General features: G+C 31.5%; 1 protein-coding gene across 2 annotated transcripts in view; it reads right to left on the reverse strand.

The window, feature by feature from the left end:
• LOC131842254 (uncharacterized) overlaps nucleotides 1-13,765 on the reverse strand; it is a 94,547-nt gene extending 80,782 nt beyond the window's left edge. For both annotated transcript variants that reach the window (XM_059190798.1, XM_059190797.1), the window contains exon 1: nucleotides 13,297-13,765. In XM_059190798.1, the coding sequence (XP_059046781.1) occupies nucleotides 13,297-13,489 (193 nt within the window). In that variant the 5' untranslated portion in view covers nucleotides 13,490-13,765. The remainder of the gene's footprint in view (nucleotides 1-13,296) is intronic.
• Nucleotides 13,766-13,863: the final 98 nt, after the last annotated feature.

Here is a 13,863-nt window from a genome sequence, read left to right on the forward strand (position 1 = left end):
TTTATATTTATTTAATCTCGCTATGCATTGTAAGTACAATATTATATCTTTATCGTGATGTAGTCCATAAATGGGATCTATGCACATATTGGCAATATAAGGATTTGTAAAAGTATCTTTCAGGTCGTGCCAGTCGATGTGGTGTCATAAAACAAAATCTTATATCTGCATTGATTTTCGTTATTGTATCTCCCTTCCATTACCTAACCTTCATATCGTTATCAATCACTGTCACTATATCATCTCAATTATATTAAAAAAATCAACTAAAATGCTTCGGGGTGTGGTGTGGTGGGGTATGTGAACTATAACTATATATATAACTTACTCTACCGCTAACAATGTACTATATCAGGTTGACCTCCATGCGGTTCCTACAGGATGAATTACTATGATATTATGGTCATCATATCATTGTGCTCCGATACCCTGCAAGTATGTACTTTTAACGCAAGTAGATGCACCATACCATCATTATACAGTAAAAAAAATGATTTAACATTCGATACTCGTCACTCGATCATACGACATTACTTATATGGGATTAGTCTAGAATTCTAGATTACACTATAAGATATTTTTATATCACTTACATGCACGCGAAAATCTAATCATAATATAAATAACCATTTGATAAAGAAATAAGCTAATAATCTCATATTATCTGTAGACATTTTGTTTTTTTTACCACAGTTTGTAAACATGATGTCATGGAACTGATCTGTATACATAGTTCTATCAGATGTGATAACGCGCGAATATTCGCATACAATCAAAAACTAGATGCTAAATTACAATGACGTCATAGTATATGAATCTATTAATATGCCTTATAACTAACTGTTCTGCTGTGGGCATAATTTCGATTATTTCGAACCGTTCATTAGTTTTGTACCATAACTTTTGATCTCCTAATATTATGTTATACCTAATATTGTATATTGTGAGTTTGTTTATCTGGTAGATTATTAATAAACAATCAAACAATTACTACTTGAGTCATGATGCCAATAAGTATTACAATAGCTTTTACAGTTTATCATTTCACGATTCAAGTCTTTGATACGAAACATAGCTTATTTTAAAATATAACAATATTACTTATGATTACCTTTAACACCGGACATGCGAAATCATGAATAAAAACTGCAAGACTACTTAACTTCAAGTCGCTATTTTTAATACATATTTTTTATAGCACACATATATTTTTATATATTACTACCTACTTACCCCGGCTCTGCAGGGTTGTACAGTGTTGTACATGTATTATACATATACCTAAACCTTCCTCTTATATCGCTCTATCTATTTGCTAAAAACTGCATTAAAATTCATTGCGTAATTAAAAAGACCTAAACGAACATACAGCGGAAGCAACTTTATTTGAAACTATATAAAGATTACTAAAAATATAATGAATATTATATGTATAGTAGGTCTTTCTAGTAAACGTGGGTGGCCATTAGTGATATGAATATGTCTTCAAAATATTCAGTTTAGATTTCTTTACGTTTACGCATTAGCGACTACGTATCTCACACACATGTAGTGGTATCTGGCGGACAGTAGTTCACCACGATAAATGATAATACAACTCTAATTGAATGAAAACCGGTCAAAAACACATTGAAGGTCATTATTGCGCAAGCCCATTTAATAAGACATAAACAAAACAATATTTCTCATAACTTTTAAACTAATTGAAATAATCTTTATCAAATAAACATAGTTATAATCTCTTTCAAATTGTCATATTTTCAATGTTGTTTTAAGCGAAGTATCGCATTTTTGAAACACTGCTATAGAGAACCATATGTACTCTTTATTATCACCCCACATACAAGTTTATAATCATATAAATTTCCTAACACATATAAATGATATAATAACTCCCATATATATGCAATACATAAAACATGCACACTTACTGTATCGACCATATGTTATCAATCTACTACTTAAATGACCTGGTCCTAAATTTAAAGAATCAAGAAAATACAGGTTATTCTATAAAAAACATTCAAGTTTTCTATACAAACTCGATTCATAACTGACGTAGAGGAAGAAACCTGCTTGCAACGAATATACGAGAGTAGTCTTTGAATCTGCTATAATAACATATCATATCACAGTATAACTTGTTTTAAGTCAATATGTTCATGAATCTTTTATGAGATCATTTGGACTCTGCTCTGAACCGCTTTATATGTCGAGTCAATATGTGTTTTTATATTCCCTTCTTCATACAAAAAATACGCGAAAGTATCATTAGTCATTAAAAATGATATTTTATCAAAATACAGAAACACGGTTTCAGATACAAATGTCTACACTAATAATAGAGTGAGATAAAATTTATATTATAACTTTGGATATCTCCGAAATCTCATTATCTTCAGAAATGCTCATTCCATTTAAATCAATCTTTTTATAATATTTAGGAGTGTAGGTAGCTATAGTCGGATCATTACATAAGAAGTAGTTGCTAAAATAGACAGATAACTGTTGATAGTGAACAATGTTTTGAATTAAGCTCAAAACACCAAGTAAATAATTATTACTTAATACATGTTATACACACTGCTTGTAATCGGTTTATCAGAGTGTTATAGCTGCTTATCAAACAAACATAGTCGCCACAATGTCTGCCATGTTTACTTGCCTACGCCCCGAATCAAATATTTATATAAGAATAATAAATAATACGACATAAAGCTGATTAGAAAATAATATACCGTCATGACTGTTATACCAGAGAGGGTAGTCACGAGATATTTTCGATCAATATTTCGAAAATCACAACACCACAACCCGTGCAGACATTTCGCTGGGTATATATATATTTGAATCCAACGTGGCTAGGAGTGAGCCAGCCGCCATCGTGGGATTTTTTTTGTTTGTTTTCACCAGTGAGACGATCATGAATATGAATTGACACACAATATGTTGTCGACCAGATTTGAACTCACAACCTCCTCAGGTGTAATAGATGTAGTAAACGACAAGAGCGTCGTCACTCTCATAATAATGTGTTTGAAAAAATAGTTAATGTTTCATTCTGTATTAATATTTATATAATATCTAAAATTTAAATTTAATTTAATTATCAGAACAAATTAGTAGTAGACAACTAATTTATACATATTTTGCTATTGTAGAGATAAACAACGTAAAGGCTATCTTAATTTATATGAAAATTAATGTGTCACAGCCACCCGCTTTGATGTTACAAAAGCTATTTATCGATAGCAAACCCACTCATGCACTGAAGTACCATATGTAATCCCATACTTAGTTACCAATACTCTAATTTATTCGATATAAAATGTTCGTACTTCTATTTAGTAGAACTAAGCTAGGTTCTAAAAAGCCTACATTATATCAGTATATGTGTAGCTGTAAAATAAATTATAAACATACCATCACGACTTTTATTCCAAATGGAATAGTCAGAGGCATTGTCAACTTCCGATGTCGCGTCGTGGTAAAGGCAATACTTGACATGCCCACACATCTTTGGGTATATTTGACCCAACATAGCAAGAGACAATTATTTTAATCTCTCTAATTAATTATTTTTATCGAATTTTCCATTACTACAATCTGTCATTAAGCATAGTTTTTTTGTTATTGTCGGTCATATTCGAAACCACGACCTTTCCATTCGAGTCCAACTAGTACACGACTAGACCACGACGATTTGAGTCTCAACATCTATTATATTTGTTACATTTAGTATTGGAACAGTTTTTATTGTAAATTATAGAAAATATATAAATTTCTCTTAGCGTGGTACATGGATCCATTTATATTCTGCATCCTGTGTCTACTTCGGAGCACTGGAGTAACTTCTAAATGAAATCAATAAATTAAACCAGCTCTATAAAAGTGGATTTAAATAAGTCTAGAACACAGTAGGTACAAATCATAAAACATATTCATGACTTATCTAAAGCATGGCCTTGCATCCGACTAGTGCAGTTACTTTACCTATTGATATTACATGTTATAAATATGCAATAATACGTTATTTATTGCATATAAATTTATTATAACGTTAACTTAATCGTTTGTTACGTTTTTGTGGTTATAAAGTAGCACTCCCGCCTGCGCTAATCGTACCTTTCAGAGATAATCGCTCCAATTTGGAGATAATCCATCAAAATTTTGGTTAGAATAGAATAGAATAGAATAGAATAGAATAGAAAATCATTTATTCAAATAAACTTACATTGAAGCACTTTTGAATAGTCATTACATTTTTTAATCTACCACTCGTTCGGAAAGCTGTCTCATCACAAGAAGAACGAGCAAGAAACTTGCGTGTTGCTCTTTTAAATAATTTATTATTACTTTACATTTTTAAGTTTAAGTGTGTGAATACAAACCACCAATTAGCACTAATTCTATTAAATACTCAAATAGAAATAATATTGAATATATAACCAACTGGTTAAACAATTAATAAGAGGAAATCAGTCATAGTGATTAGAGCAGACCAGTCCCTACAAGCAGCACCCGTTCACGAGTATGACGGATGAGCCAGCCATCACTGCGCTCGACCATATTTTAGGGAGCCCAATGACCCGGCCCACCACGCCGCCACAAGTCTGGACATTTTAGTGAGCATGACTACTCAAAACACTAGACTACGTCAAAGCTACTTACAATTGCTATCTGATAGTTATAGTATTCACATTTTACATAAGAATGCATGCGGCAATCAATACAAAAACCGCTACGCTTTCATATTTCTAAAATCAATCAATTAAATCAAGAAAGCAATGAGAAAATTAAATTATAACGTTGTATGCTAATAAACTAGTTATTTACTTGATATGTTGTCGTCTATGAATTCGTCTATCCTGTAATAGGCTTTCTTACACAAAAATTGTTTAATATAGGATTTGAATTGCCTCTCTGTCAGATTTAGTGCAGATTCTGGCAGTTTATTATAAAATCTTACGCAATTACCATAGAATGAATTACTGACTTTGTGCAGGCGGCATTTAGGTAAAATTAGCTTATTTTTATTGCGTAAGTTTCTATTTGTACAGTCTTTAAGTTTTCTAAAATTCTCTAAATTCTTCCGTGTATACATGATATTCTCATAAATGTATTGTGAAGTAACGGTGAGGATATTTGAATCTTTAAAACACTGACGTAATGACTCTCTTGAACCCATACCATAAATAGAACGTATGGCTCTCTTTTGTAAAATAAATATAGTATTTATATCGGCTGCTTTACCCCACAGTAGTATACCATATGACATAATGCTATGGAAATAACTAAAGTATACAAGTTTAGCCGTCGCCACGTCTGTTAATTGCCTAATTCTTCTAATTGCATATGCAGCTGAACTGAGTCTATTGGCCAATTTTGAAATATGGGGCCCCCATTGTAATTTCGAGTCCACTGTTATACCTAAAAAAACTGTATCATTAACAAAATTTACTATTTCATCATTAAGCAATAACTGTGTATTTATTGGTCTTACATTAGGAAGTGTAAATTTTATACACTTTGTTTTGCTGGAATTTAATAATAGGTTATTACATGTAAACCAATTTAATATAGCAGACATAGCACAATTTACATCGTCTAATTGATTAGTTTGACGTCCAATTTTAAACACTAACGAAGTATCATCCGCAAACAGCACTATATCTGCAATTTTCTCTACCATAAAGGGAAGGTCATTTATGTAAATTAAAAAGAGAAAGGGGCCTAAGATTGACCCTTGTGGAACGCCCATCCCAATATTAGCTCCCTTAGATTTTATACCGTCAATATCTACAGTTTGAACCCTATCCTCTAAATAAGTTCTCATTAATTTTAGATCATTATCTTTTATACCATAATGTTCGAGCTTGTACAAAAGTGTTTTATGATCCACGCAATCAAATGCCTTTGATAGGTCACAAAAAACTCCGAGTGCATCCTGTGACTTCTCCCATGATTGGAAAATATGTGTTATCAGCGCTACACCTGCGTCAGTGGTAGACTTGCCAGCGGTGAAACCATATTGTTGACTGTGAAGCAGTCGGTTATCCCTAAAGTGTTGTAACATTTGATTTAACATTATCTTTTCAAACACCTTACTTAGAACTGGCAAAATAGATATAGGTCTATAGTTCCCTGGCTCAAATTTATCACCTGATTTAAATAGTGGGATTAATTTGCTAAATTTCATTAATTGTGGAAAAGTGCCATTATCAATACATTTATTAAAAATAGTAGCTAGATATGGAGCAACAATATCTAAAAGAACTAACTACTTTTACAGACATGCCCCAAAGGTCTTCTGTATTTTTTAAATTTAGATGTTTGAATATTTTTATGATATGAACGGGGCTAACATGTGAAAATTTAAATCTTAAAGCACAACAACCGATATTAGACTCTAGTAATACTTTTGCTCGAGATGGAGATGAGTCCAGAGAAGATGTAATGTTAATCGGAATGTTAGCAAAAAAATCTTCAAAAACATTAACTACATCTTTTGTTGCTGTTATTAATTTATTATCATAATTTAATGCAAATTGATTATAGGCTAATTTAGATCTTCCGGTTTCTTTATTTATAATGCCCCAGATGGTTTTAATTTTGTCAGAAGACTGGTTAATTTGTTTATTAATATAATTAGATTTAGCCGTAATACAAACTTTTTTAAAAATTTTTGAATAATTTTTCACATAAGTGGTGAATTTGTCATCAAATCGATATTTTTTTTGATCGTATAAATCAAACAAAATATTTCTACTTTTAAGTATACCTACTGTTGCCCATTCCGTGAATTTAGATTTAACATAAACTTCTTTTTTCTTGAAAAATTGTTCATATTCTCCTGATAGAATAGTAATTAGCTTGGTGTAAAGATAATCAGGATTATTACTAGATTGTAACAGCAAATCCAATTTATTTTTAATTGCGCTTTTGTATTTGTTAATATTGTAAACATTTATTTGTCTTTTTGATTTTTTATTATTGTTGACTTTATTGATCTGACTGTTAAACTTAACAACTTGACCACAGTGATCTGAAGGAAGTTTATTTATTATGAATTTTTCTGTATACTCACAGTTACAAAAAACATTGTCAAGACAAGTAGCAGACGTGGCAGTTACACGAGTGGGTTCATGAAAGACATGACTTAAATCAAATGATTGAAATAAACTAATAATTTTTGTACATGTGGGTGTGTTACAAAGAATATCAACGTTAAAATCTCCACATACAATAATTTTTTTAATACTATTAAATATTTTTTTTAATATATCCTCCATCACCCCTTCAAATACATTGTAATCACTATTAGGAGGCCTGTAAACACATATAAGGATATAATTTTCTAGTTCTATACAAGATAATTCTATACAACACTCAATAGAAAGTCTAACAATGTCAGCACGTTCCTTTACTTTAATATTATTTCTTGCAATTATCATAGACCCGCCTCTGTTAACTGACTTTCTATTGAAGCAGCTGACAACGTTATAATTATTTAAATTGAACATCATATTGGTCTCTTTAAGCCAATGTTCTGTGAAACAGACAATATCAATATTATACTTTTCTAAAAATAATTGTATAATTAACTCGCTGCCGGGAAAACTTTGTATGTTCTGATGAACAATTATTAATTCTGATTGCTTTCCCTTTGTCTTTGTGAGCAGTTTAAATCTGCAGTCATAGTATTTATGTCACAAATATTAATAGAATTATTTGTTATGTCAGTATTTTTATGTTTAAGTTTACCATGTAAACTGTTCATGTAGTCAATATTATAAGCCACTAAAGTGGCTATTTTATTTTTAGATAATTTAGAGAGATACATTGTATCTTTTGTCAAATAAAAATCACTAATAAAACTATTAGTATCAAAAAATGTAAAAATGTCACTATGACGACATGTCAATGTATGTAATAAGTTGTTCAGGTAATGTACCTTACTGTTAATTTTTTTATGAAGATGTCCTTTTGTGTAAGGAAAAGCGCACAATACAATCTTATACACATTTAATTGTAATAAATATTCAATTCCTTTAATTACATCCTGCCTATTTAATTGAATACTATTACCAAAAAATAACACAATTGTGGTCATATTGTTCATTTTCGTAGACTTTATTTTATTTATTATTTGTGTAAATGATGCTTCTGGCATACAGTAGTTTAATAAATCACCCTTAAGATGATACTTCAAAATAGACCCAAAGTTACAGCCTATTCTGTCAGAGAACACCATTGTGCTACTCTTAGGGTTACAGTCACTGGCACAAACACCCTGAACTTCATTTTCCAGCACAGTTACAACTGAATTATTATTTGATATATTTGTGTGATTACATGTACAATGCTTAGTCAACGACTCAAAACGGTCAGCATTGTATTTACTGACATCAATCAGATCATCCATTGCTAAAATATGCTCCTGGATTTGTTTCTGAGAGATAATATACTTTGTATTTAAATCATGAAGCGAAGATTCTAAACTATTGATTTTTGAAGTTAGGTAGTCTGTATCAATGTCATATAACTTTTGGCTTTCCACTAACTTATTATTACATATATTAATGTAATCATGCAATTTTAAATTATTTAAAGTGTTTTTTTTCAATAACTGTCCCTTTTTGCAACGCTTATTTAATATATTCCGATTCTTAATTATAAACTTTTTTAGTTTTAAATATTTTTTTAATTTATTATTACTCAACATACAAATGTTACTGTTATAGTTGCCTAATTTAGGTGATGTATCACTAGTAAGGTCAATTACAACAGGATGGGTGCATGGAACTGTAGTAGAAGGAGGCACACAGTCAACACTAATAAGTTCCTCATATAAATTACTAATCTCATTATTTTGTTGAGATTCCAATCTTGTGTCTAGATCATTGATTTTAGAATATGCCTGCTTTAACTCAAGCTCCAATTCAGTGATACGCCTCAAGGCTTGCTCATGAGTGTCACTACATTGATGAAAGCTACTTATTAGTTCTTGAAGCTGATCCCGCTGCTCAATAACTTCCTGATGGCTATTATGAAGTTCTGACAATTCTGATTTTAATTGGGTATTTTTATTTATAATTTTTAAAATTTCATCTTCACTCTCTTCTCTCTCCCTGATCAACTTGTCACTGAGATCTTTGGATGCCTGAAGTTCTTGTAGGGCCACTTTAAGCTTCATCTCTGTCTGCCGTGCAGTTGTGGAACGGGTAGATAGTGACATTATTGAATATATGAATAGTTACTAGGGAGAGTGAAGTGAGTTATTTAATATATTTTGTGGGTATATTTTTTCCTTCGACGTACGCAACAACTGAACTTCACAATTATTAATATCAATTTAACTTTATGTGAATATTTCTATAAAACTTGTATATATTATGAAATTCTTTGAATAAGTCCAACAAATAGTAATAAAAATAGTTTTAAAATTAGTTGTTTACCAACGAAAGAAGTTTGACAGATGGCCGGTACACTATTTTGATGTCGATTTTTGCAAATAATACACTACCAAATTGTACACAAACAATAATCGACACTTATTGCACTATTATATCACTAATAACGATGTTGAAAATATAATATTCGTGTGATAGACTATTAAAAATTATTTATTTATTACGGCCAGCTGAAAATGACGTTACTTTTTTTGACTAGCCTTTAATATGAATTCATTATCTATTTATGTTATAACAGGTATTTAAGGGTGGCAGGGTAAAGAAAGGACCAGATACGGAGATCTCCATCTATGAAATATTAAATGATGAGGATAAAATTGCCGTTCTGCAATTTCGTTCATTGAATAGATCACATTGATATCCAGAAGACTGTGTAAAGGTCGATAAGACAAGGTAGAATGCTAGCAAGAGGGTCATAAGTTCATCATTTCTAGTAAACACATCTCCCTTAAATGGATACTATATATCATCGCATATACTGCTCTACATTTCAAATAATACACTTTGATACGAATGATTATTCATTATGATGAACTTGACATTCAAATGAAAATGTTGTCATCACGAAATTGGTACATTAAGTATACGCATACCATGATCTCGCTCTTACTGACAAACGGCCTTAATTTCTATGCAAATACAATCGTATAGTGGGCCTGAATGATGTGCGCAATGCTTATATCTAAGCTTAGATTATGGACTATAAAGCAGTTGAATGCAAATTATTTATACTGCTCACTCATAAATTCATAGTATTATAATATCCCTCTCAAAATATACCTAAAAACACTCTAAAGGAAGAATAAGATAAAAAGTTAAATGTGGAAAATTAAACACAAGAGCATTTAATTTTAAGTATAAGTTAGTCGTAATTGAATTCCAATTTAGAATTTAGAAAAGGTTTGTAGATGAGAAACCAATTAATTTAGTCGCCATTTTATTTCCACACATCTAAGCGTTATTTTGAATTCATATGGTCTTTAGTAGATGAGGCGTCACAAATACCGAACCTAAAGTTGCTTGAAGATATCTTCGAACATCTCTAGATTACCTTACTCACTCTCTCTCGCCCCATAATATTTCGTAAGATACGATCAATACAGAACATATCAATATAACCAAATGCTAGGTAACAATCGGTTTTGTGGAATTATCAAACAAACAATAACGAGTGATATTGACTAATGTCCAATGAGTAATGCATGCTTAATGACCACGCGATCAAACATGTGAACACTGAATACATGCGTTTGTTCGCTTGTCTATTACAACACACTTCCGCACTTTAAATTAATATGCATCGAGCTATATGTGTAACACGAGACTGACATCCTTTGTGTAACGACAATAAGCTAATTCACAGTACCATAAAAAAAATATTAATAAAATAAACTTGACTTTCCTAAGACTAAAATGTCCATGAATAAATTCTTTTTTAAATAGAATTTGATTAGGAATGTCACATTTTTTATGGATGATAACGGAATAGTGCATCTGCCTGCGCTGACGGTTTACGCCGGCGGAGCACTATTATAATAAGCTGAATATGAGGTCAGGTCAGTTAGCCCATCGTGACAAATTCACCAGGAATTTATCACGATGGTTTCCTGGGGGAACCGCGTGGAGGTTAACTGACATGGTACATTGCTAGTATTAGGGTCATGAGTCCACATTACTACCTTCGACCACTACTATTAAAAGTTTGTAGACATATCATATTTTTTTGCATAACTACAATATGCAAAAAATACATAAAATAATATCATTCGAAACTGCTTAAAATTATTCTTTTCTGAATAAAGAATATTTATAGTTAATTTATAATAAAGTGTACAAAAATATTTTTAAAAATAATAGAAGAATAAGAAAATATTTAAAACCAGTGCCCAATTTACTCTCTAAAATGTAATTATTTAAATGGCTCTACGTTTTATCTTCAGGTAAGCATCGAGCCAACAATTACGGAGAGTTAAAAAAACAACATCCAGGTTTTTGCTCCCGTCTGTCCTGACGACCTCAAAACCTGTTTCGCTTGTTCGACAAAATGCCTTTCACTGAAAAATATGAGGAAAATATTGAGTAAAACTCAACTCAATCAATAGTTAACATTTACAGCAGAAATGTACTTTTCTTTTTAAGTGGAACGGCAAACAATTGGCACTCTAGCTTATGATAAGCAGCAACATCGTATATTATGTGAACAGGACAACACATACCTCATCATCAAGTGACACCTCTGATATCCCATATGCGTTGCTATCTCCGAGGACTACGGGGTCATGGCTTCGTACTCTGTAATTTCACTGCCATATCTCAACCTTCAAACCGAAGCACAGCTTTACAAAGAAAGTTTCTAGATGACTGTAATACTTTAAATAAAAGTAATCTGGATGGGTCACCCAGATAATTTTGTACAAAGTCCAACATAGTATTAAAGTTATTCAGAAAACAAGTTACAAAACAATATGTACTAATATTACGTAAATAGATATGTTATTAGAAACTGGTATTGAAGAATGATAGCGTAATTGATCAGAGCTAACCAATATGCAAGTGCCAAGACCTAATAATTTGGCGCCCAGCGTTCCGATGACATACATTTTGGTGACAAACAAGTGAACAAATCGAGGCACGTGTTTACTCTGTACTGTACTTGTTGATAATGGAAGTTAAATTTACACTTCCTCTATGACTAGGTTACGAAAAGATAAATTATTACATTCGAAATAGCTATATTAATAAAAGTACAAAGAATGGGTTATCTTTATTAATATGAAACTGGTATTTCACTATGAGGTTTATTATATCATTCAATATGTATGATATATTTAAAATTTAATAATTGTAACTATATTAAGTACATAATGTAGTATTTATAAAACGTAAACGTATCCTATAATTTATATAATATTATAAAATTTTAAAATATATACGTATATAGCTTAGAAATCTTAGACAAAATTTTTGTTTCTACCCTACTTTTACAGTTATACGAGATAGCATCTCGTATAAATACCTGTTCAATATATACAAAATCATTACATAGTATAAAACAAAGTAGCTGTCGCTGTCTGTCCATCTCTATGTATGCTTAAATCTTTAAAACTCCGCAACGTATTTTGAAGCCGTTCTTTTGAATAGACAGAGTTGATTCAAGAAGAAGGTTTATATGAATAATATATGTACACCCGGTCGAAGTCGGGGCGAGTAGCTAGTTATATTATAATTAAGAATATACGACAATAAATTTGAATATAAATAAGTTGAAGGAAGTGTAAATAAATAGTAATAATATAATCATTTAAATTAAAATTATGTAAATACAAACAACAGAGTGAAAATATATAAAATCATATAAGGTAGAGTCCGTAGAGTCTAAAGCTCACGCACAAATTATGTTCAGCAGCTTCTCCTGTAAGGACGTGGCACAAAAATAGATGGATAAATCCATAACATGAAGGTATAGACATATCTAGTTCTGTATTACTATTTGTAAATAATTTAAATTGTCTTTTCCATCTTCCAAATTATTCTAAAACAATTAAGTATTTACAATGCAACTTACAACGAATTATCCGCTTTTAAAATTATAAAAATTAGATCTAATGACATGGTAATACAAAATAAATTCATATATCTACAGAAACTTACATTAAAGTTACTTTAATATAAATTTTAAAGAATACTCCTAATAAGTAGAGTCGGTGGACCCACAAGGTACCGAAGTTTATGTCTCTGTTTACCCACTAAGTCACTTACTTAGGTTGAAGATAAATATATTATAGTCAAAATTAATATCCTTATATAATTTAAATTTTCTTACCTTTACGTCTACCAAATGGTCCGCAAAACGACTTTTCCTTTCCAATAACATTGTCATCGATGTACTTGATCAACTTGGCGACGTCGTCAGTTTTATTCACATGGGAGCAACTCCCCCATCTCGACGGCAGGTCCTCTAGCATGGATTCAGATTTAACTTTTGCGCCTTTTGGCTTTTTCAAAACACTTGTCATAATAACGTCACATTACACAACACGCGTTGTACATGTACAAATCCCGTTATTAACACTGTTTTGTTTATTTAATACAGATTGCGAAACCACAACGTACGGCACGTTAATAATATCTCGTTTTATAAATACGGTTTACGCACGCACGGAACGAACACACGCTAAGGCGACCGATTCCCGAATGCGAACCATAGATTATACGACGCAGCTCGAACGCGAGTGAGCGTTAGGGCGCCAGATAACCTTGTTCGTGCACTCGTCGTCGCCTACTACGAGTACGTTTGTCAAGCTACACGCCCAAGTTGTCTTGTAGCAAGTCACTGGTCACAAAAGCCAAATACATGCGCGTTTTGAATGTTGCCATGCTCGAAAATTTA

The sequence above is a fragment of the Achroia grisella genome, unplaced genomic scaffold (genome assembly GCF_030625045.1).
Source record: "Achroia grisella isolate CSIRO2021 unplaced genomic scaffold, CSIRO_AGI_Agris_v1 utg215, whole genome shotgun sequence".
Classification (NCBI taxonomy): Eukaryota; Metazoa; Arthropoda; class Insecta; order Lepidoptera; family Pyralidae; genus Achroia; species Achroia grisella.